The sequence below is a fragment of the Phoenix dactylifera genome, chromosome 18 (genome assembly GCF_009389715.1).
Source record: "Phoenix dactylifera cultivar Barhee BC4 chromosome 18, palm_55x_up_171113_PBpolish2nd_filt_p, whole genome shotgun sequence".
In the NCBI taxonomy this organism is placed as follows: domain Eukaryota; kingdom Viridiplantae; phylum Streptophyta; class Magnoliopsida; order Arecales; family Arecaceae; genus Phoenix; species Phoenix dactylifera.
Genome location: NC_052409.1, coordinates 2,738,519 through 2,764,733, shown reverse-complemented (window position 1 = coordinate 2,764,733; position 26,215 = coordinate 2,738,519). Strand labels below are relative to the sequence as shown.

The 26,215-nt window shown below is 40.9% G+C and overlaps 2 protein-coding genes and 2 pseudogenes across 2 annotated transcripts; 1 reads left to right on the top strand and 3 right to left on the bottom strand.

Moving 5' to 3' along the window:
- Nucleotides 1–1,021: 1,021 nt before the first annotated feature.
- Nucleotides 1,022–3,928, bottom strand: LOC103723330 (annotated as a pseudogene).
- Nucleotides 3,929–7,315: 3,387 nt separating this feature from the next.
- On the bottom strand, nucleotides 7,316–8,644 carry LOC103724229 (annotated as a pseudogene).
- Nucleotides 8,645–14,109: 5,465 nt separating this feature from the next.
- On the top strand, nucleotides 14,110–15,831 carry LOC103724220 (F-box protein SKIP23-like). The gene has a single exon (XM_008815416.3). It carries the CDS (start codon nucleotides 14,184–14,186, stop codon nucleotides 15,432–15,434), a length of 1,251 nt encoding a protein of 416 aa, XP_008813638.3. The 5' UTR covers nucleotides 14,110–14,183; the 3' UTR covers nucleotides 15,435–15,831.
- LOC103723319 (serine/threonine protein phosphatase 2A 57 kDa regulatory subunit B' beta isoform-like) lies at nucleotides 15,670–21,068 on the bottom strand. The gene is made up of 2 exons (XM_008814209.4): nucleotides 19,359–21,068; nucleotides 15,670–16,181 (listed from the first exon to the last, which is right to left on the bottom strand). The coding sequence occupies exons 1-2, from the start codon at nucleotides 20,547–20,549 to the stop codon at nucleotides 15,861–15,863; spliced, it is 1,512 nt and encodes a 503-aa protein (XP_008812431.2). The 5' UTR covers nucleotides 20,550–21,068; the 3' UTR covers nucleotides 15,670–15,860.
- Nucleotides 21,069–26,215: the final 5,147 nt, after the last annotated feature.

Below are 26,215 nucleotides of genomic sequence, written 5' to 3'. Positions count from 1 at the left end.
TTGGTACCTCGTTTCGTACTCTTTGTAAGAGGTCGTGAGTTCAAGGTGCGGTATATAATTCAATTGTAACAACTCAGGACCTCACCCAAAATGACTAGCCGGAAGGTATTATTTGGATTTTTTTGATCCTGTATAAGTACCCAAGGTCTACCAAGCAAATAACCGATGTGGACTAAACACATGCCCGCACATGTCCTCACATATTCCCTCCGTTCAAGCCCTGACGTCCTCGTCAGGCTAAGGGCTCAAATCCATTCCAATCTAATCACAAACACCATGATCAGCCCGTGGTCAGCCCCAATAGATCCGTGCTGCAGTATCCCCTAGTTTACATAGATTATGGGTCAGGTCTGCTCTGATATCATTTGTAACAATCCAGGACCTGTCCAAATGACTAGCCGGAAGGTATTATTTGGATTCATTGATCATATATAAGTATCCAAGATCTATCCAGTAAATAACTAATATGAGACTAAACACATACCCACACAAGGCTTCATATTAACAGAGGTGACTGAAAGGAGCATTACTGTACCACGAACAATATGTTGGTGCACAAAAATAAAGAGTTTGGGAATTTTCTCAATCAAAAAAGAGAGTTGGGAATTTGGGAATTTTCGTCAGCCATTTAGCTGTTCATGTATATATATATATATATATATATATATATATATTTGTGAAGGGTATCAATATTACTAAACAAATATATACAATCATGATAAAATGTATTACCCGATCGAACACACGATTTAGGCAAATGTAAAGGGAAAATTCAATTAAAATATCAATAAATAAAAACTTTTTATTCTATTATTCTCGGTGATGAAATGGTGAATTCATCTATTTTGATTTCTCAATCATATAGAAGAAAACTGGAGGAGGCTAATTTTGAAATTACCAACATCATTTCAGAATCGCAGAATTTTGTTTTATAGTAAAAAAAAGAAAAGAAAAACAAAATGCAAACATGATTTCAACTTATTTTGTAAATCATAAGAAATAGATTAAAAAAGGAAGACTAAAGTAAAAGAAGTTTTTATATTAGTTACACCCGTATTTCCACAAAATACAACCACATAGGCCCAGACATGGCCAAACCCCAAGTTTTGAAGACCCAAGCAAGCTCCTCCTAAGGAAATGTATTTAATATGAATACTTGCATTATTGCATTGAAAATTATACTCCAAGCATGTTATTACCACTAATACCATGCCAAAACAAAGGGACAAAAGGAGCCTATAAATTAGCAATAGCCACACATGATGGGTCTTGACCACCCTCATTGCTTGACACATTAAAGCACCATGCATCATCAGCAATGAACTGCATCCAAGCATCATCCTTGTCTTCCTCATCTATGCAGGATGATGATCCCACAGGCACATCAGGTGACATAGTCTCACACTCAGCAAGTGCTCCTTGGGATCCCTCCACCAATGCCAAGCTACATTGCCCCTGCTCTTCCACTTCTGTGCAAACCACATTTTTCTTGAACACTCGACACAATGCATATGAGTCCTGAGAAAGGAGAAGAAGAAAAAAAGAAGAAAAGAAAGAAAAGAAAAGAAAAGAAGGGCAAAAAAACCATTGAGACATGCATACTAATGTTCTATGTGATATGCATATGATACTCGTAAAAGATAATTTGTTATCTATAACAGTGATAGTTTTAAGCATGGGTATGACAATAAAGAGTGGATGGAAATTGTTAGTAAATCTTGTAGGGAGCTGCATTGAAGGGTTACAGTTGTAAGCCACGTTAACATAGTTTTTTCTCCTATTTTGGCCTAGCCAACCACTTAAGTATGTGTTTTTTAGTTATTATTATCACTAATTAATTTCAATTTATTCACTCATGAGAGATATACCAAACCAATTAGCTTACCTCTTCTAATTTGAAAGAAAAAGTAAAAAAAGGTGGATCCTTTCATATAGAGAACACATCAGTCATTTATGAAGTGCCGATATTAGTGCCTATTAAGGACATCCATGGAGTGAATTCACGATTCATGAGATACAAGAATTAGATATTGTTGATACCTTAATGTGGGGTTGGGAAGAAGAAGTTTTATGTTCCATTTGTTAGTGTGAAAAAAGAGAGAATCTGGGTGGATGCTGGGCAGTTATAGGGAATAAAGCGAAAAGCCACCGACAACATTGCATGGGCACCTTGAGGGATACCTTTGCTTTAATGCACCATCAGCATGCACCCCTATGTGGATTATGTCTGATTAGAAATAAAGTGAGCATACCTAGAGATATATATAGTGACAGATTGAACCACATTGGAGTCTTAGCATGGAGTAGAGAATGATATTTTTGTCTTACGTTAGAATATTGTAAGCAACCTAAACATTTGTCTCATTGGAATACTGGCAAGGACCAGGGACCAGACGAAGGAAGGAATATTATATTGGATCAAAAGCAAGGGAAGGAAGGGGAACCCTAACTTTCCATGCACTCCATGCATAACCCACGTAGGATCTCTTCTTGTCCAATATCCTTGAAGCTCTAAAAAACACAAAACTCCTATCTAACGGCAATGCAGATGCGAAATAGATTGGGATTCTCCATGTATATATTATCATATGAGAGCTTTAGACTGAAACCATTTGAGAAAGATACAGGCTTTAGCAGAAGGCCTAAGATCTGTACCAAGTATTTAATTGGGTCATTTCTAGGAATTAGTTATAGGCTGAATATAATAACATAGTTTTGATCTTTCATCTGAAAAATGGAAAACAAAGGGGACATTCTCGGACACCAAACACCACTGTCAAGTTTAAGTTTTCCAATTAAGTCATGCCAAGTGCTCAGGTGATGTCCAAACATGGGGGGAGAGACTGCGAGAGGAGAGAGAGAGAGAGAGAGACAGAGAGAGAGACCCAATTTAGATGCCTGCTAAAGATAAGCAACAGAGAAACAAGCAGGTGCAGCACCAATGCCATGAAAAGCAGGAGCAAAAAAGTTTATGGCATTATCATCCGTAAAGTTAATGGACAACTCTTTAAATTCAACAATTTAAATTTTCATATTTTAAAATCTATGGTGATGGACAAAAGAATCTTGATAAGAGTGATCTCAATAAATTATTCCTTGGAAGGAAAAAGAAAAGCAAGCAAGCACTGGGCGGCCATTAGACACAGAAGACCTATACATTGTTCGAAGAAATGCAACCCAAGAGTGAGGTCATGATAGTTTAACCTCATATAAAAAGCCTTGGTCTACATTGTGTCCTTCGGTGGTTATAATAATGATAGTTTAAGATGATGAGGAAGGTACCACCTGAATTCCCATGGTATCCTCACATTCCTTGTCATCAAGACGGTACTCGTGCATCACCCAGTCTGTCCTGATACCCTGTGGAGCTCGTCCCTTATAGTATACCAATGTCTTCTTCATACCGATAGCTCGATTCTGATGGCAAACTCTCCGGTCTTTCCCTGTCGACTTCCAGTACCCTGCTCGTGTCGCGCGATTGGTGCGAAACCCATTTGGATACTTCCGATCTCGTGGCCCAAAAAAATACCACTCCGGATCCCTACTAGGCAAGAATGATTTCTCTGCAAAATTTACATAACCCAAGTTCACATTCCCAGACCGAAAAAATAAGAAAATGAAGAAAAAAAGAAAGGAGAGACTAAGATGATGGTGTTAAGACGAACAAAGTTTACTGTTAAAACAGTCAACACAAAGATCATGGATATTGTTTGATAAAATATTTGTTCTCAAACCTGCTAATTCCCATGGTTCGCACTTGTACAGCTCCACTTCTGGGATTATGTCAAGCTCAATCTTGAGTCCATGAATCTTCCTCTTGAGTAGTAATTAACCAGCTCCTCGTCGGTCGGGTGGAACCTAAAGCCAGGCGGCAGACCGACCGGAGCCATCTGCCTCCCTCTCCTCTTTGTTCTCCTTTCTTTCCACTCCAAAGACCACCTCAACCACCTTCTCCTTTGCCTTTAGTCCCCTTATAAAAGGATTCAAAGTCTGCCCTCCAAGTAGTTTTCACTCTCTTTTTTGGATTCTCTACAAGCTTGAGTCTCTCTACAAACTGTATACTATCTATCATCACACCAACCTTTTTCCTCCTCAGCTCTATCTGACCACTTTTGGTTTGACATTGCACATGGTTGTGTTTTGAAGGAAGGAAACCTTCCCACTATTTTATTGGTAACCTGACAACGAACATGGTTGTAAACCAGCAATTTGTACTACATAGTGCATGAGTCTCACACACAATTTTCAGTGTTTAAGGTGCGGAATCCTTGAGTCATAACTGGATCTTACATTTGATCATTGAGCAGAGGCTTGCATTATAGCTCACTTTGGACGCCTGCTGTCATCTGTTCGATAACAGGAACTTTTTATCGTTTTGGGTCATGATGTTTTGTCGACTTTAGAAGTCGTGAGGGTGAAGGGGAAAACCAAAGGATTTGCTGTCTCATCTTTTCTTTTGAATTTTTTTATTTAAGGCCATTTCTATTCTATCCGTGGCTTTTTTGTGTAAAAATTATTATCGAATAAGAAGAAAAATCATCTAAACGAAACTAAGCCTGGTCTTTACGTGTCTTGGGATTTGCATTATAAAATGAAAAAGGAAAGGAGAAGAAAAGAAAAGGCCACTATTGCATATGGGGTGTTTGTCAGGCTTGTGTCATTGGCAGACCAAAGCGCTTCTTTTGACTTAAAAAGCTAAAACTGTGTTAAAAGGAATTAATGATCAAGTGCCATTAATTATGATGATAAAGCAAGTATTGTCAAATTTCTGTTATGTTAATTCTAACTAATCATCACAATCATATAATTCTCTATCTATATGCTTATTTTATTTATATTTCATGGGTCGCTTTCCTTCTTCAGAATCTTGAATCCATTTCTAAGACTTCAACATCTCGATGCTTTTTTCTTTCACCTTATCTAAAATCTTGAATCCATTTATGAGAATTTTTAGCTTAATTATCTTGGGATGAAACTTGATGCTACCAACATAGAAGCTGCAAGACATCAATTTAATATTGAAATGTTTAAATGCAAAGTGCATTTAGATGACTTTCAGAACTTCTGTTTCCTGCTATGCTCTCCACCTTTCTAGCAAACCTTCTTCACTTATATCAAATCTAATGATTTTTTATTAAATTATTATCAACTCAATTCAATATTATTTTGTAAGAGAAAATTACGTCAATGTTAGTTACCAAATATTTAAAATCCTGAACTCTGAAGTAGTTATGCTAAAATTCCTGAGCTAGAACTGTGGCATGATCCTATCAAACTCCTAAATTTTTTCTCTGGTGTAATATAAGAAGAATATTATATTTCATTGCTGATAGTAAATTTTGCCATCCTTATCTTTATTACAATAACTATTTGGACCTGCTTTATTTGATATGGATTAATTTCCACACTGACTGTGATTATCTTATTTATCTGTTCGATCATAAAATAATAACTACTGGAGTTGGCCTGTGCGATGTATGTGAATTGCTAGGGATGGCTATGATCCCTCAAATTGATTAATAATTTTAATTGTTTAAGCTATTTGGTAATACACTTACGATTTTTGGCAGCAAGCTTCTCTCATTCCTCTGCCTTCAAGCAAAATTAAGCAATATATCTATCCAAAATGGAAGTAGCTATGGTAGTCTGGCCACTGACTTTACTCCAAGGAGGAGTCTCATAGATGCACTTATGAGTTTTAGTAGTAGAACACATGAATATGATTGGCAACTAACATGCAGCACAAAATGTAATGATTATAACTTATTTGTACACCACAAGAAGGAAGAAATGAAAAGTGAAAAATAAAGCCGATTTAATTTATTTATTACACTGTATTACCGTTATTATTTCCCAAAACAAGATACATCCGAGTGCCCTTGTAACGACCCAGGATCTCACCCAACATGGCTAGCCGAAAGTTATTATTTGGGTTCCTTGATCCTGTATAAGTACCCAAGATCCACCCAGCGAATAACCGATGTGGGACTAAACACACACTCGCACGGGTCCTCGCATACTTTATCCGTTCAAGCCCTGACGTTCTCATCAGGCTAAGGGTTCAAATCTATTCAAATCTAATCACAAACACCACGATTGGCCCGTGGTCAGCCCCAATGGATCCGTGCTGCAGTGTCCTCTAGTCCACATAGGTTATAGGCCGGATCCACTCTGATACCATTTGTAACAACCCAGGACCTCATCCAAAATGGCTAGCTGGAAGGTATTATTTGGGTTCCTTGATACTGTATAAGTACCCAAGATCTACCCAGTGAACAACCGATGTGGGACTAAACACACGCTCGCACGGGTCCTCACAGCCCTCAAACAGGACCAAACAAGTTCTATTGACTCATGCAAGCTACAACAATGGAAGTATGCTTAACATAATAAACAACTTCCCTTATTTCAACAAATTTATACTGAAACATGTTATTTGCCACCCAATATCAACTTGAGAAAAAATATATAACAGAAGAACAAAAACCTCTCAATTAGCAAAATCCATGCATGAGGGATCCTTGATAACCTCATTGCTTGATACATTAGAGATCCATGCATCATCAGAGATAAATTGCATCCATGCATCATCTTTGTCATCCTCGTCTAAGCATGATGATGATCCCACGGGCATGTCTGGTGACATAGTCTCCGATTCGCTGGTGATCATTCCTTGGGTTCCCTCCATAAACATCAAGCTATACTGTCCTTGCAATTCTATTTCTGCACACACCACATTTCTCTTGAAAACTCGCTCGACACAGTGCATATGAGCCCTGAGAAAGGAAAAAAGAAAAATATATCAACACTGATGACAATTAGTGCACATCGATGCCTATGTACAAAGTAACATGACTGTAACTAATGTGGTATTGTTTACATCAACTAATGTTGCGTTGCATGTTATGGATATTTGCAATTCCGGACAGGTCCTTTTGGAGAACTGATAGGAGTTTCAGCCGTGGCAAACGAATCAAGATTGGATGGCTAGAAATTGTGGTCTCTCAATATAGGTAGGTAGCTGAAGCATCAAAGGCTTATGGCTTCGGTTGAACTTTATGTTCAATATCTGGGGTTGACATCATAAAAAACTAGGACTCTTTAACAATAAAAGCACCACCATCTTAATTGCCTCATGGAAAGAAATAGGCCTTATTTCAGATGATAATTTTAGTCATGATTCTTGGATATTAGGAAGCACGACGACTAATCTTTCAATGGAATAGAGATTAGAAACTTCCCTAAAGTTGATACAAAGTTAGTGTACAGTACATGAAACCATCCAAATTTTGTATTTCTCGAACCTACACCGAAATTAATGGGGGTTAGAGTGATTATTTGATGGAGTCTGTAAGGGAGAATCTTGCAGGCTATGATCATTTTGGAAATAAAGCAAAGAGCCACCGACACCATTCCGCTCCATGAAAGGATATCTTTGCTTTAATGCAGCATCAACATGGCTCTATACGTTTATATGACCAAAAAGGGGAACCTCTGTATAGATTATGCCTGGTCTTGTAATAAAATGGGTCTAATAACAAAGCATTTGTAATGATTGAATGAGACACTTGTCTTCTTTTGGTGGAATTATACATTTGTCTTATTAGAATACTGGAACAACACATATCTAGGAAAGAGGCCCAGGACCAGTGGAAGAAAGGAATATTTTAATGCATTTTTTAATGGATAGAAAACGATGGAAGATCTAAGGAGAGTCGGACCGTAACTTTCCATGCACTCCATGCATAACCCACGTGTGATGTACCCTTTGCCATTACCCTAGAAGCTTAAGAGCAATAAACTAACTAGTCGAGAGCAATATAGTACAAGATAGGCATAGATTTGTAGGTGTCCTATATCATTTGCTCCAAGCTGTGTCATGAGAGGGTTTTGCAGTAAACCTAATATATCCAAGGGGGGAAGGTCTTCATAGGCTAATCCTAAGTGGGATCTTGTCTTCATCTGCACTGTGTTCTCTAATTTTGCTGGAAAAAACATCATCTTCTAATAGTGCAATAACTTGGAAGGCGATGATGATATATACCACCTGAATTCCCATTGTATCCTCACACTCCTTGTCGTCGAGACGATACTCGTGCATCACCCAATCTGTCCTGATCCCTTGTGGAGCTCGGCCTCTATAATAGACCAGTGTCTTCTTCATACCAATCGCACGATTCTGACGAACGACTCGACGGTCTTTCCCTGTGGACTTCCAGTATCCTGCTCGGGTTGCACGGTTCGTGCGGAACCCATTAGGATACTTTCGATCCCGAGGTCCAAGAAAATACCACTCGGGATCCCCACTTGGCAAGAATGATTTATCTGCCAGAATTGATCAGGCTCAAAGTCACATTTAACCAAAAGAAAGAAAGAGAAATAGGAGAAAGGTCTTAAGATGTAGAAAATTTAGAGTTTCTCTTTCAGCTAAGAACAGTTGAAACAAAGATCATTGATACTGTTTGATAAACCTTTCATTACTCTGACCTGCCAATTCCCATGGTTCACATTTGTAGAGGTCTACTTCCGGGATTATATCGAGCTCGATCTAAAGACCATGGATCTTCCTTTTAAGGTAGTAGTTCACAAGTTCCTCATCGGTCGGGTGGAACCTAAAGCCCGGTGGCAGACCCACCGGAGCCATCTCTCTCTGCCTTCCCCTCCTTTCCTCTTCCGAGACCAGCCACCTCACCTCTCGTCTCCTATGCCTATAAAAAGTGTTCAAAGTATGGCCTCGGGATAGTTTCCGCTTTCTCTTTTTCAGATTCTCATGCAAGCTTGAGGCCTTTCACGAGCTTTCTGTGCCATCTATATTAGCTAATCATTCTTCCTCTCCTCATATCTCTCAAGGCTATGTTTTTAATTTGGCATTTCACATGATTGCATGCAAGCTTGTATTATGTCTTTCAAGAGTCTAAAAGACTACTTCCAATCCGCTTTGCTGGAGTGATACCCATATACCTCTCTCATATTATTTCAAAGCAACCAATTACAAACTTAACTCTATCTTCGTGCCCCAATCGGTTATGGGGTAGAAGACTCACACTTTTAACTCCTCCCGTTCCTAGTGCTATATAATGAAGCCATAAAACAACAGCCTCTTTTTATTATCATATTAGGATTTAGATATCTTGAGGGATAAGGTGGATGCACAAGAGATTGGCTGGCAGTTCTGTGCTTTTTGGTGCCTCAGCTTTTGCTTTTGGCCATTTCCATTGACACCTTTCTGAGAATTAGTATTACCAATCAGAAAGAAAAATCATTTGGATGCATACAAACTTTGTTTTTACATGCAGTGTGATTCACTGTAAAGTGAAAAAGTGGGGAGGAAAGAGAGAAGAAAATGTAGTTAGATACTTCGATGGCATTTGGGACTTTAAGCCAATGCAGCTAGCAGGCAAAGGACTTATTTGTTCCTTTACTTTTACAACCAGTGGGAGATGGGAGAGATGACAATGTTAAACCTACACTGAATTTTTTAAATACTGATCATTATGGATTTTCTTCTATAAAAATAAATTAGGAAATGTTATGACATGTGCCCTTGATCATAAGTTCCTTCTCAGTTTTGGCAAGTTGTGGGATCGTATTAGGAAGCTTTGAAGAGCGGTTGTTTCCTCTTCAGATGAGCAAGGATGATGCCTTCTTTCTGTTGTTGTTGGTTTTGGCTTTGTGTGACTCTCTGAATGAGATGAAACCCTGCCACTCTGCTATATATTCTTTTGGTGCGGTTCTTATGGAAGGAGACTATGATGGAATCACAAGATGATTCCATGATCTTTTGTGCTAATTGAGCCACTTTGTCAGGCTTACTTGAGTCTCCTTTGTTCTTTTCTCCTTTTACTTCTTTGCGTGCTACTGTTTTTATCTTTTTCTTGACAACAGATTTGTAATTTTCGCTGGGTCCTCTTCCTTTCTTCTTTCTCTTGTATATTCCGTCTTCGGTCATTCGGGATGTACATAAAACTTATCTTCTTCCTTAGTAAAAGTTCTGGTGACTAATATGGCTTATTGTTCCCGAAAAAAAAAAGGTGTTATAACAGCAAAGATTTTATGATTACTTTATAAAATGTGGCCCAAATAAAACCATTTGGATGTATGGTTCTCTATTGTTCCTTCTAGTAAAATCTGAATTCCTTAACATGTGTTCGAGCTTAATCAATTATATTTAAGCCTTACAGCCAAGTGGAATGTTGGATGGATAAGGACCTCAATAAATTAGGGACCTATATAAGTCAATACCGTGTGTTCCTTTTTCCCTAACAGCATGTCATGATGAATGCAAACACCGTTGTCCCAAAGACAGTGTTGATGAGAATTGAGAGGCTTGCCCGAGATTTCATCTGGGGGACCCATGGCGGTGGTCGGGGGGTGCATCTAGTGGATTGAGCATCGGTATGCCAGTCGACGAGGGCAAGGAGGTTGGGTGTCTAGTCTCTTCTGACTAGAGGGAAGGCGCTGATGCCCGGCACGCAACCATATTTATATTGAAACCACAGTGTTTTTGGAGTTAGACGATGGTCGCCCGATATAGCTATGCAGGGAGTAGTGGCACTCCATCCGAAGGTCGGAGGGCTTCACCGAATTGGCGTGAGATCTGTAGGTACATGCCCATGATCCTTGCTAGATGCAGGTGGCTGATTGGTGATGGCCAGAGAGTGGACCTTCTGGAGGATGCATGGGTGGATGAGCTCTCGATGAGGCGTTGGCTGACCCTTGTCAGTGTGGAGACAGTGGAGGGAGTCCGGATGTGTGACCTTCTTCTCCCTATAGGAGGGGGGTGGGATACTCGCCGGATTGACCAGTTGTTCGGTGAGCCACTTGTTAAGAGGATCTGATTGCTCCTGGTTCTAGAGCACTCCTGCCCCAATATCAGGGTTTAGGGGACATCATGCGAGACTAGAGTCACGATGCTGGGGGTTGCCAGAATGCCAACTGTTTGACACCTCCATGCTAGGGGCGGAGCTGGGAGCAACCTGGTTCGGACTAAGTTATGTGTGACGTGCATTGCAGGCCAGAGATATTCTTCTGGAGGGTGACTCGGCGACGGTCATTGGATGGATTCTACAGGCGTCAAGTTGGGTCGGCGATTACCACCCACTGCTGAGAGACATTCGGACCATGTTGTGTGATAGGATGGTTATCCAAGTGAAGTATGTGTTCAGAGAGGCGAATGAGGTTGCGGACTGGGTGGCTTCCTTTGTCGCCGACCATTCAGGAGATCACCTATAGGTGGGAGAGGCGGAGGTGTTTAGTGCTCTCTGTGATGTATTAATTTTTCACTTTCTTGGCTGTATCCGTACACGTTATGTATGATACTTTCGTTTCAGCAAAAAAAAAAAAGAAGCAAACTAACCTTAGCTTACATGGTTGGCATCCATCTTAATTCATTTAAGTCCTAAAAAGTAAAATTACGATGAACTCCCCATCTTCACCCAAAATTAAATAGGTGCACAGGAGGGCACAACCGTGCTAAGAAGGGTAGCTACGAAGCGAAACAATAGTTCCATCATGAACTTGTCTTTTCATTTAATAAAAACCTCAAGAATGATATCTTGTTATCATTATTTTGTTTTTTTGGAAAAAGTTTAAGTTATTTGGATCTGAAATGGATGTAGAATTTTTGGAGGATCTTAAAAAAAATAAGATTGTTCATTCTCTTAATTAAAAAGGTCGATGGGCTGCCATGTTTGCATTAAACAAAAGAAAGAATACAAAATAACAAAAATAGGTTACCAATCACTAAGGTTTCTTGCTTTGTTATGGTTGGTAATATAAATCAGAGTTGTTTTTTTTAATTTATTCACAAAAGAAATACTTGGTTTGGCATCATTCATGCTCAAAGGTGAGAGGAAAAGTTCTTTGTTGCGAAATAATGGTTAATATCCATATGCATGGGCCATGGGACAGGCTTGGAGCTTTTGATCATGGGATGGGCTTTGGGCCGGGTTCCTACATCCTAGCCCACGTTGGCCGGCTCCCTTCGAATGGATCACTGTAACCCCAGTGAGGCCAACTAATCCAACCTAAGCCCAAATAACTGATCCGGCCAGTCTCCACTGGGCTTATTACATATATTCCTCCAGTGACGTATATATTTGTGGAATTGGTTTTAGATTTAATTGTGGATGCTTGATATTGCAGAAAGCTTCCAATTTGTGTATTTTAATCTTGAGTGATAGAAGTAGGATTCGCCATGTGAGTTCACTTAAAATACACATTAAGAAATGGTAACATATTTTCTTGCTTCAGCTACCTGTGGCTATAGTTCCTTCACATACTTTTCCTTTTCCTTTTTTTTATAAAAAAATATATTAGTATGTATTTAATTACAAGATGTTTGACTCAAGCTTTTCCTTGAAGTTAATCCTAACAAAGCTCCAAGTTTTATTTGAATATCCGAAGTTTAATTGCATTATTTCTAGTCGAGATTATGCAGTAGAAATTTCAGTCAATTAAAATATTGATTTGTCCAAACCATCAGTTCTTGACTGAACTTGCAGACAGGAACTCTTGGTGGCCTCTGCAAACTATCATCAGGAAAGACTATTTAGAATTGTTTCCTTATGAATTTCCAACATAGTGTCAGATAAAAGATTCTAGAACTTGTTGCTATTTGACTCCAACTTGTTCATGAAATTTGAGGGTGATCGAGCAAAGTTATAATGATAATTGATAGCTAGTTTACTTATCTCGGCTGCCTTAGTATTAGAAAATCTGGAAAGATTGGAACTTAAATAGAACTTGTGGAAAAGTTGAGGAGACTAGTTCCTATGTGCTTATTCAAGGAGTTACACTTCTGAATTAGGATAATTTCATCCAGCCATGGCTGGCTTCTGCAGAAGAATTTGAAGATGTGACAGTTAGTTTATCAATGATTGTTCAATAGTGGTAATTCTGACTCCCTCTTCCCTAGATATCTTAAGAAAACAGTAGCAGTTCTCGTATACAAATCTAAATTGTCTGTCATCTTTAGTTGTTGAGTCATCAAGAATTTGTTCAAAGAGAGTAAAGAATCTCTTTTTTTTTACTTTGCTGGTTCTTTTAGGACTTGATCTGTGTCTCATATGAGATGGGTCAATTCAAATTGCCGGACTCCATCTGCCTTAATGTACAACATGTGGTTGCTTAAGTCTTATGAGTCTAATATTTGTTGTCAGATTCTTGGAGTACTGGATTATCATGTGGAACTCTCCATCAGTATGATTCACAACCTGCCTTCATATCTCATCATTCAATAAGCTACATGGCGCAAACTGTAGAAGGAAATGAGCATGTGTGTCTTCAAGAAGGTGCAGCTTTGACATGAATAAGGTTTCACACTGCTGTGCTATATGTACATGTCTCACAAGATGGACTCACAATTATACAACTTTGAGGGCTTCTAATGTTGGATCTTAGATGCAGTTTTCTCTTTACCATATGCATTCTTTTTCTTCCTTTCTTAATTCCTTTTACTTAAAATGGTGTATCATCCTCGCTAGCTGTAGATGAAGCTTTGGCGCTATTATGTATAAATTACAATCAGCTTGAACTTGACCATTGTCAACAAATAAAATTTTGATGTGTTTGGAAAGATATGCTTTTCGAAGATAGAAATATCTCATAAAAATATTAATGGCGTGCAAAGGTTTCTAATATTAAAAGGCATGATTCAGCATATTAAACTTCTCCGCTATGCAACTCATTCTATAATCTTATTCGCCTTCCGATGAATGAGTGGCATTGGAGGCTCTAACTTTTGTTTACTTTTGGGTAAACATTGGATAACAGAACATTATTGATGGGATTACAACCATCCCTCAAATCCTTTCCTAGCTATAAGTCTCACGCACATTCCACGTGCCCGGTTCAGAAAGTTTCTCGCCACCGTTCTCGCCAACTTTCCCCTCCGTTTAAAAGGAGGCGGCCAACGGGATGGAACGCTTGGCCAAACCCGGCAAACTTCATAAAACCACCGTTGAGCGGCTTTCCTCCTCTTTTCCCTTCTTATTAAACCCACAATAAATTTTGCCCATTTTTGGCACCACTCTCTGATTAGATTCTCACCCCCTATCCAACCATACGAACACTATCTTAGCATTCATGCACTCAAATCTCACAATAAGGCCAAGGTGAAGTGCACCGCCTGATCCTTCGCTGCCCGCTGCTGGAGCCTCTTTACTCCACTTTCCATTTCAGCAATGCTTTCTCTCTTCAAATCCCTCATCCATCCAAATCTCTCCTCACCATCCTTCTTCTTCTTCTTCTTCTTCCCTGCTTTCAGTCCATCCATGGCTACTCCTGACTGGGCCTCGCTCATTCCAGACCTCCTCCTCCGCATTTCTCAGAATCTCCTTCCATGCAGCTTTGATTACATCAATTTCCGCTCCACCTGCTCCGGCTGGCGCTCCGCCGCACCCCACGTCAAGTTTGCTCCGTTTCTTCTGTTCCCCTTCGACTCCGAGGCAGGCGGTTTCTCTTTCTACAGCCCCTCGGATGACAGGGTCTACTTCAAGCCCTTTCCAGAGGCCAGCTCCACCGTCTTCTGTGGCTCGTCCCACGGGTGGTTGGTCCTCATGGACGAGCTCGCTTCCATTTCTCTCCTGAATCCATTTACTCGTGCGCGAGTCCAGCTTCCACCTGCCGACGAGCAGCTCGCCTTGTCCTCGCTCAAGCACGTCTCAAAGGTCGGCAATCGCTGGTTCTCTCGGTCGGAGGATGGCACCGTCACCCTCCTCACGCTGACTGATATGCACCAAGTTTTCATCAAACAAGTCATTCTTTCGTCAGCTCCGAATTCGGGAGATGGTTTTATCGCCGTGGCGGCCCTTGCGCTGTCCACCCAAGTAGCCTTCTGCAGGAGAGGAGACCAGCGGTGGACTTTGCTCGAGACCACCCTGTCCTGCGACATCAAGTCCATCGCATTCCACAACGGACGCTTGTTTGCCATGGACTACGTCGGCAAAATTGCTGTTCTCGAAGTGGACTATTCCGCAGGGATGATCCCAATTGCATCGCTCCAGACGCCACCCTGCCTTTTTAACTGCAAGCTTGTGGAGTCGAAAGGGGATCTCCTGCTGGTTGGCCTTGCAATCCACCGTGTGGATGAAGAGAATCTCTATCTCGAGAGGGACTCCGAGATATATAAGTTTAATCCAGGAGTAGAGCCGGTATGGTCGAGGGTGGAAAGCATCGGTGACGAGACCTTGTTTTTGTCGCTCTATTTCAACTCGAATGTTGCTGGCAGTAGGCTTTCCAGGTGCAAGGGTAACTCTATTTACTACAGTGGGCCTATTTTTGTGGTCGATGAACCTACGGAACCTGGGGTTCACCATATGGAGGTGGTGGACTTGGCTAATGGCAGCTCAGAGATGGTGCCATGTCATAGGCCCTCGCAAAACTCTGAATTTGTTTCATGGTTCCAGCCCAATCTATACTTGGCAGAAGTTTGATTTGGGTGACATCCAAGCGTGGGCAGAGTCATATATCCAAGTTTGGTTTCCTGGTTCTAATTGCTTTTATGTCAAACCTCTTGAGGAATCCGTGGTTTCTCCCCACGAGCATGGGTTAAAAACTGCCTGCCTGTCCCCCGTGACATGAGTAGGGATTCAACCTTATCATAATGCAATACAATGAACTCAGAGACAGTGCCTGTTTATGGATTGTCATGGCTGAAGCAAACCAATAAAAACAGGATGAAAGAGCTTTGAAAATGATACGCATCTCTTTGAAATGCCCCCCCCAAAAAAAAGAAAAAATCTTGGAACCCGTTCAAAATCTGTGGCATATCCACAAATGATACATTATAGATTACAATACCAAGAGTAAACAGATGATTAAAAAAAAAAACGTAGAAGGGCACAAATTTGCCTAATTGACTAAGACCACCTCTTCTCCTGCAGATTGGCTGCAACAACAGCTTCCAGTCTTCTCCATGCTAGCTCTCTTTGCTCTTCCAAGGTTTTGGCCTTTTCCACTTTCTCTGTGTACTGTCGTTGGCACTCTTCAAACAGTTCGCTGTCCATCTCCAGGAACATCTTACGGACATTTGCAGTCAAGCCATGAACTGCCTGATTCCAATGGCCCTGCATGTTCTTCTCCAGAGCTTCAAATATGATGGGAAAGATGATGCTACGGTTTTGGGCAATCAAGCTCACAATGTGATCATTGTTCCAGAGGAACAGGGCCCGTTCAGCAACCTGCCATTCATCTTTACCTTTAACACATGCAAAAAATGTACAAAAGACACAACAAAGAACCAGCATTCATCTTGGAAGATCCAATTAGTTTGTTACAGATGCTGAAAATGTTCTGCACAATATTCGTACTGCTATCATTATGTGGCTCATTGTTAACTTCTATAATTGAAGCATTTGCATAGGAAAAATCTGCCAAACAAATGGCAAATTATATAAAACTCGGTACTATAGGAAACATATATGAATAGCAGGAAGGTATTCATGTTACAGTACAAGGAAGAAGATATTTCAGAAATGTAAAATTAGCAAAAAAGAGGAGCAGCAAAAGATCTATCTAATGCCCTATCCAAACCAGGGTATAAAAACAGAAGCTTATCAAAAAGCAAGAGCGTAAATAGACAATTGCAGAACTAAGTGCGCAACAGCAAGTGTGCAAAATATACACACTCTCCCAGTTTAAAAGAACCACTTCAAAATGGTGACACGACCATTAATTAGGGATGCGGCAAAAGGCATGTAGAAGTGCAAACAATGGCCACACACAAAGTATGGAAAATGTTTATGTTTCAAACGCCTGCTATGTCCAATTTTCCAATTATTTTTCATTTTACACCAAGGCCATGGGAAACTTCTCAATAAAGAGTATCATATCTAAGGCTGGAAATAGGCTCAGGCTGTCCCTGAGCCCATCAGGCTGGCCAATATTTCATTCAGGTGGCCAATATTTCATTCAAGTTTGGGCTGCTTATTCAAGAATTAGTATAAGAAAAAAAGGTTAACTGGACATGTTACTGAATATTATTCCATGCACAAACCAAAATCTATTTTAAAAGTTATAAAACTGAATTTGTGATTCACATATAAAACTAATATAAATACAACTCCATTCTTGATTGCTAAGTCATCTTTAGCTTCATAACAAAAATTGGTTATTAGACAATGGTTCATTTACAATGTTACCCAGTCTCATGCATGCATAATACAAATAATCAACTTATCACCATCTTGCCCAGTTGAAAGTCTCAGGAGTCCATAATATATAGTGTTTTAATAGCAATGTGAAGTAAGGAATGACTGCATCTGTATTTCACACAGATTATCCAAGGCCAAGTTCTAATAAAAGGAAAGGCTACCTCTGTGATTTTAAATACCTCCATCAGATTCTTCTGACCCTCTCCTCCATGGTTCAAACCCTTCACCTGTGTTTGGGAAATTGATGTTTGTAGCCAGTTGTTGCACTCATCCAAACCAAATCAAATTGTATCCATTCTAGTTTTCGGTGGAAGCACTCCTGCCCCTTAAGTAGTACTTGTTTTAAAATGCACACGAATGAGTCAAATTGTATGATATTACAAATGTTTCTACTTTAGGGGCATCATTGACTGCTCTTCTTGTCGGGAAAGTGCAGGTAAAGGTCTAAAAACATCCTAGTCAATGAAGGAGTCATATTTAGCATTGTCATGTCGTGTCCTTTCCTATATAAGGAGGAGAGGAGAGTTTAGCTTTTGGTGATAAGTATTGAATAATTTTTTCTCCCTGCTCTATTGAGCTCTTCTCTTCTTTGGCAAGGCACTCAAAAAAAAAAAAAAAAAGGAAAACAAATGAAGTGCCGACACTTTTAGTTGAGGTATGCAGGACATTCCATGTTTGGAGTGTTTGGAATGTTCTTCTTATTGTGTTGTATCCAAGTGTCAAAAAGCATTGGCGCTTCAGAAGTCCTTAAAACTAAAATATTCAAGTAACACAAAATATTTGACAGTAATGGCTAGCTTGGATATTTAACTGGTTGAATTGGAATTCAAACATTGGAGATGCCATTAGATCATTCGAATAGGCAAAGTCAACAAAACTATTGTTTTGTATCAAAATAAACTACATGGCTACTTTAACAACTACTATTGGTGCATTTTGTAAATAACCAAGGGGGAGCAAAATGTTAAGGTGAAAGGTTGGTGCATTATTGCAATGTATTCTTTTATTAACAATAATAAAAAATCACAAATTTTAGACCAACTTATAAAATAAAGAATAAAAAATTAACTAAGAATGACAATATTTAATTGAGTTATCTTGGCGTACATCGACATGTCAACTAACAAGATGACAAATTTTCTACAAATTATATGATAGCATTAATTGATCAAACATTAACCAGTCATCCATGAAACATGGCCAATAAATTAAGTCCATGCAACAACAAAAAAATCTGCTAAGCTATGAATGAGTGATACGATGTTGAAGATAAATAACTAAATCAAGAATTCTCGAAAGTTTTTAGTCATAACAAGTGCAAGGGCACAAGTGATAAAGATACAGGTTATAACCTACCTCGCCAAGCCACCAAATATCTCACCATGTCCAATACCAGATCAACCAGAAAGATAGTGCGAATTCAACCCACTAGGGGCACCTAGGTCTAAGCAACACAGCTGGATGATAATTGAGTGATCAAGTAGCACACAATGGCTGTTTAGGTCGATGAGAACTTGATGGAGTAGCCAGGGGCCTGCTTAAGCTAAGGTAGCTACCCGACAACCGAGCATCTAGCCTCTAAAGCATCAACACATATTGCCCTAACCAATGGACAACTAATCATTCTGCAAACAGATTACATTATCAATCTATGTCTAGGAGGTGAATCCAACTCACTCTCATCAAGCCCATAAGAAGTTGTTGGACTCCACATTATGAAATTTTATTTCCTTAATTAAGCATGTACACAAGCAGATGTTGGAAACCATACATTATGCAGATCTTTATGCAATTTCAATCAGGGTGAAATCATATGACTACACTGAATACAAGATTACACAATACAAGGATATACAGCTTTTTATTGCACAACAACATATCAGAACAGCTGATGAGGACGTTATAGAATCTGCTCAACTCTTCATATCAAATCACAATGTCTTCATTTGTGTCAAATAAACAGATGCGAAAAAAAATATCTTCCATGTTTAAAGAACAACAGTATGATCAAAAGCTTAGCGCAACACTAGAAATCAGTTTTTGCTTTTTGTTCCTTTAAAAAGCCATAAATGTATCCAAATACTCTTTTTTTCTATATGACATGAAAAATATATCATTGATTTAAAACCAGGCAGAAGCAACCAATTTATGTATGGTAAAATTTACTTTAAAAAATAAACCTCAGGTAACAGATTGGGTCCCAACCTGGAAGTGAGAGCTATTGAGGCAGCGGGCGATTTGCTTGAACAGAGGAACCATGCATCGCTGGAACTCTGCAGGCTGCGTCGCCTCCAGAACCTCCTCCAATTCGCTGAGGAAAAGCACCTCCTTTTGGCAGTTGGTGACTGGCCAGTACTTCAACAACCCCCTGATGACCGTGTCCGCGAGCTTGTAGTCCTTCTCCACAAACTGGGTGATGCAGTAGGAGAGCTGCTGGTGGTACACGCCCATCGACTTCGGCTTGTGGAGCGGAATGAGAGCCCGGACGAGGAAAAGCTTGTGCTCCTCCTTCATCGGCAGGGCGAATCCATTGATGATGCTGCCGAGAATCTCGAGCAGCTCGCCGATCCCGCTGTGGTGCTCGGTCTCGAAGATGAAGCGGTAGAAGATGTTGTTGATGGCCTTGCGGATGAAGGGGCGGTGGACCATGAACTTGCCGTAGATGCGGTGGAGGATGGTCTTGAGGTACTCGCGCTCGCGGGGGTCCTCGGAGTCGAAGAGGTCGAGGAGGCGGAGGACGAAGGAGTGGTCGATGTAGCGCTTGGCGACCTTAGCGTCGATGTCGGGGGAGACGACGTAGCGGAGGAGGAGCTCGTAGACGAGCTGGAGATGGGGCCAGGCGGGGTCGAGGTAGGGGTCCTCCTCCTCCGGGTCGGCGATCTCGGAGCCGGTGTTCTCGTGGGACGCCGGCGGGAGGCAGCGGAAGATGTTGACGCCAATGGTGCGGACGAGCTCCTCTTGGACGGGCTCGGTGATGCGGCCGGAGCCGGACTGGATGAAGTCGACGAGCTCGAGGAGCGTCTGCCGCTTGGCCTCCTTCTCGCGGGCGGATTTGAGCGTGTCAGAGAAGTCGAAGACCACGGCGCAGATCTGGAGCTTGCGGAGGAAGAGGGCCTGGCGCTCGGGGACCGGGACGTCGCGGAATAGGGGAAGGGCCTCGATCTGGGGGGCAGCGGCACCGCCGGAGGAGGCCTGATGTTGGGAGTTAGCGCCCCCGCCCGGGACGGAGGAGGACAGGGTGGTGCGGGACGCGTGGTTGACGGTCACGTTGGAGGCGGAGACCACCGGGGCACCTCCGGCGCCGCCGCGATACCCTGCAGCGGTGGCGCCATAGGGCTCATTCGCGTCCGATTTGGGCACCTTGCGGTTCCCCCGCTTTATGATCTTGTTCAACATCTCGCTCCTTGCTCTCTCTCTCCCCCTCCCAATCCAAAACCCTAACCCTAGGTCTAGGGGGCAATCCAGGAAGAGGGATCGCCGGCGAACGAAACCCTAATTGGGGGAAGATCTCAGAAAGGATGGAGAGGCCATGGATCCGAGTGGAGGAGGAGGAGAAGGAGAGAGGAGGAAGAGCAATTGGGGTAATCCATAAAAATTAATTAATTTAAAATAAATGTACGTATCCTATAGATAATGATTAATGGATTAAAGAGACAGGAATTGGAGGGAGGAAAGGCCGCAAACAGAGAGAGAAGCGAAGCGAAGCGAAGAGAAGGGAAGGGAAGGTCGGATAGGGAAATCAGTGTAAATTTTCATTTTTAAAAGATTAAAAAAAAGAAAAGTGGGGATTAAGACTTAAAAATAGGAGATATCTGCAATTTTTTATGTGATTAAATTTGATGAAGGACTAGATTACAATATAATCTCGTTAATGTATGTATTAGAAAACGAGGGAGGAGGAGGCAGGCGTCATCACTCATTAACGTTGGGAATCGATTAGGATATAATGAAGACGATCATGGCTGTTGGCAAATAAAATGAGGAGATTTGTTGTTATAATAATAATGATAATGATGTTATGACCGTACAATTTTTGCATAAAATTTTTTAACATAAATTCCTTCCTAAATATTAAATTTAGCATGTCCAGCCTCCTAAAATTCATATTTACATATATACCCAATACAATATATATTTTACTATTCTATTTTTTTATTCTTTTATATATATATATATATATACACCATCTAATTTTATTAAAAAATTTACGATTTCAAATTAGAATGATTAAAATATTTTTAATGAATAGATATACAAAATAAAATATTTACAAAAAATATTTTTTATTAAGATAAATATATATTTTTATTAATGGTGTTATAAAAATTGTTATATTAGAAATATTTATTGAAAAACGGTATTTCATTAGAATAAAATATAGATATAAATTTTAAAAAATATATTTACATAAATTTAAAATTTTAAAAGGATACTTATGTAAAATTATTATTATTTTTTTTAAAGAGTTAGGCTGGTTACTCGGGTATGGTATGATATTTCCGTGTCATTATTTTTTACTATCATTATAATCTCTTATGTTTTGTCGTTATTTCTGATCCAAGACCGTGATCGATGAAAATTTCCTTTCGGGTGAGGATTTGGACGGGAAAAAGGAATGGAAGTCTTGCGCTCCGGAAAAAGCCAGAAAGGAACTTTTGTATGGTACTCACGTGGAATTCACGTGAAAAGAAAAATGTCCGGTGCATAGTCACGTTCATCAAAGAAAAAGGATCCTGGTTTGAGCTCGACGCAATCTAAAGCCTGAAATATCTAGCTCGAGCCCAACATGCTTCTTAGAACCCCGGCCTCAGATCAACTTGGCTGGACCCAATCAACCTAGCTGCAATAAAGAGAGATGATGGTCTGTGGGTTAGAGAAATAAAGATGACTTGTCCGTGTTGGGGCCGATCCAATTGAAAATTTAAAGAACCTTCACATATGAATGACCCATCTACTTCTTAACTTGGGTCAAGTGCTATCATTTGATATATTACCCTTTGATACATATGTTAGAGATCTCCAAATTATATATATTTTTTTATGTATAAGTAGTTTAGAGGTATTAAGTTGTATCCAGCAACTCAGATCATCAATATAATATTTCAATTATATGATCTATACTTGATTGAATTTGACTGAAGATCCACATGGTATAGTTAAACCTACCCCTCTTTCTCTCTCCATGTGTGTGTATATATGTATATGTATTAATATATGTATACATGTATATATATATATATGTGTGTGTGTGTACATATGTATGTATAATACCCTTTCAACTATATAAAAGCATTTTCGTAGTATGCAAAGATATAAAATAGAAACATCTCTATCTGTGAATAAAATTGTATTCAATGCTGGATTAAAATTGCATCGCAACAAACTCACCAATACTAAATATGTGAGTTAACAAAGGCAGCTTTCCCTTGCAAATGAAGCATAAATTTAGGCATTTCTTCATAAATTTAGTCGTCAAGTCAAATTTTGGCATAGCTTCATAAATTTCATAATTAGACGCATCATACTTGAGGGTATTAGTTTAAAAAATGTTTTCTAGGGATCTCCTCTGCAGGTAGATGGTGAAAGTGTAGATTTCTACGTACATTTCTCTCTTCTGGGCGGTTCATAAAACGTTGTTAGTTTTAACCCTAAAAAGAAAAGAAAAAAAACACTCGGTGGTCCTTCAAAAAGAGAGATAAAAAACCAATGATATAACTATCTCTCTCTCATCTCCTTTCTTTCATCCGGAGCAAAGCCAAAGGATACTTGGAGGGCATTTAAAATGAAGGGTCTCGTTTAATTAACATTTTCCATTCCCCGCACCCACTCTCTCTCTATCTCATCTCTCTCCAAATTCTGTTCCTCCAAAACAACCAAAATAAATCAAAATGTTGATGAATTGTTTTTTCCTCAACTTGTATTTGCACTTGTTCACTAGTAAATGATTCCTTCCAAAAGCACCACAACTTGGTTATGTGATCCATTTAGAAAAAGACACCAGATATTAATGCAAACCGAGAAGCTGCCATTTTGGTTGCTGTTTATGTTGCAACAATGGAATAAATGAGGCCATACAAGCCAATACTTGTGTATGAAACTTTGTAACATGACATCCGCCGTCTTATGTATGAGTGCACCTCTTATCGGGCCACTCATATCTATAAAGAGGCAAACAGTGGGGCTGACTAGGTAGCATCCTTCGTGACTCAGCATTTTGGAGGTTTTATATGGGACAACCACACTTTGGTTCCGTCGTCTTTGTATTTTCTCATCTTTTTTGATCTTATGAACTGCACCCACATTCGTTGTGTGTAAGTCGTCGTTGTGCAAAAAAAAAAAAAAAGCAAGATTAGTTTCCACATAATTTTGTTGACATGATGTCTCCTAATTGGTCCCATTTTGGCACAGTATGCAGCATAACTTCATGTTTTGTTATATAGCTTTGTTCGTTGTTGATGAGATTAAATATTTCCAGACTTGGGATTTTCTTATAATTGCGGCCATTACAATCTATCAGCTGATCATTTGTGCCCAACTTGATCATTGATCACTTTAGCCTTCTACTCTTAGCACAACTGCTTTACCACTATTAGTAGTAGCATGGACCGTTTCCTACCACTTCTCGACCCTAGGATGCCAAAACCTCCTAATTTCCCACCCAAAAATGATTAAAAGTTGGCACTAGGACGAGCCACCGTAGTGGGGACCTTCTTGTTCCTGCCCCCGTTCCCTTATTTCTTCATGGCATTCCCTCAGCTCGCCATAAACATTCCCTCCCTCTATAAATTCCATCTCCTGTAGGTCTAGAGGTCCCTCTCACAGCTTAAAGACCACCGTAGCTTCCCTTCTTTCTTCTGCTCCTCCTGATAATGGATAAACAGGACTCCATCCTCTGTCTTAACCACTCTCTTCTTCTTATCCAATCATGCTCTATTAATCAGCCATAGCCAACTCTTGCCCATACTTGACAGCCAAAGGGAGGCTGAAACTGAAGATTGCGCATTCATCCCTGAGTGGCCCTATTTGTTTGAAAATTTGCTTGGAGTGCTTGCCCACCAAAGGAGTGCTGGCTTGGTGAAGGGTTAGCGTCCTCCTAGGCTATTGGGCTTGCCGGAAGGTGGAGAAGTATATCTTCCATGTACTTTTCAGCTGTAAGTGGACTGTCCAAATCTAGAAGTGCGCCTCGGCCTCCTTCGACCTGATATAGCAATGGACGTCGACATAGGAATTCCTAATCTTTCTGAAGAATTTCTCTCGGAGAACCGCCCTTGTAGAGCAGGGGATTAGGGCGGCTTATCTAGCTTGTCACTGCTGGCTAGATAGGAATGCCCGAGTTTTCGAGGATAGAGGAGTGCAACCGAGGCTGGTGGTGGACAGGGACATTCTTCATGTGGCGGAGGTCCTTGCCACTGCATCGTCGTCCCTTGGGATAGCTAAAAAAATCTGGAGCTCTCATTCTGCTCTTGTAGCGTCCATAACTATACTCGTCTCTTGGGAGCCCCTACCTCCTAATTTTTTCAAGGTGAACTTTGACGGCAACATCAGTGAAGGAGGGGACGGCGGTGCCGTATTTGTTATCAGAGATCAAGAAGCCAGATTTGTGGCAACTAGGGGCAGACGGATCTTCGATCAGACTATGGTTGGTGCCGAGGCCAGAGTTGCGTGGGAGGGCATCTCCTATGCAACGCGAGTGCCGGACGTGGACCGTATTATCTTAGAGGGGGACTCATCCACGGTGATCGAGTGGATACAGGATTCGTATCGTGCTGCCAATGAGATGCAGCTGATACACGGCATTCGCAGTCTTTTGCAGGAGTGCGCCTCCCATCGAGCTACCCATGTCTTCAGAGAGGCAAACAGCGCGGCGGATTGGGTGGCATCCTTTGCGGCTCATCACTCTAAAGATTTTATTTGGGAAAATCACGTCTCGGTCCCGTCTTCTATGTATTTTTTGTTTCTTTCTGACTTTATGGGCTGCACCCACACCCGTTATGTGTGAGTCGCTGATCTACTAAAAAGAAAGAGGCAACTTTAGCTAGATCTAGATTTACATACTTCATGCCGAATGGCATTAACTTAGCATGGAGGAACGCAAGAGTTGGTACAAATCCTTCTTGCCGAACACCACTTTAGACTTCGGCGAGCTACGACTGGTGTACACCTACCACAATGAGATCAATGGCTTCGTAACAAAGCCAACGCGGGAGCTGGGGGTCGGTATATCTTCGATCAGTCCGCCAACGGGGCCGAGATCAGAGCCACTTGGGAGGGAGTCTCCTATGCGACACGAATGCTAAGCACAGACTATATCATCCTTGAGGGGGACTCCGCCACGGTGATTGAAGGGATCCAAAGTCCCAAGAGTATTAATGGTGGGATGCGGTTGCTCTACGACATTCGCCATCTTTTAGATGAATGCATCTCCCGTCGAACTACTCATGTTTATAGAGAAGCCAACGGTGCTGCGGATTGGATGGCATCTGATGCAGCTTATTATTTCAGAGATTTTATTTGGGAGAACCATATCTGTGTCCAATCTTCTTTGCAAGTTTTTCTACTTTCTAATTTTTAGGCTGCATCCATATCCGATGGGTGTAAAGAGGGCAAGAAAAAAATAAAAAAAAAAGAAAAAGGAAGAAAAGAGAAGAAAAGCAACTAACGCGGGAGGAATCGAAAGCCATTGAGGTCATGGACGGGCTTGTCCATGCCTATGAGGAAAAGCGCGACCCCCTCACGCCACGTACACTACCGAGTTTCTCGGCCTGAACAAATGGAACAGTCTCTGGGAACACTCCAACCAGGGGGAGGGGATAACTATCGGGGTGCTCGACTCCGGAATCACCCCCGCTCACTCTTCCTTCAAGGATGCCGGCATGCCGGCGCCGCCTGTCAAGTGGCGGGGGCGCTATGAGCTGAGCGAGAACCGGTGGAACAACAAGCTCATCGGCGCAAGGTCGTAGGTGCGCGCGAAGACTCCAGTCGACGAGATCGGGCATGGCACCCACGCCGCCGGCACGGCCGCGGGGAACTTCGTCTACGACGCCGATGTCCTCGGCCAAGCC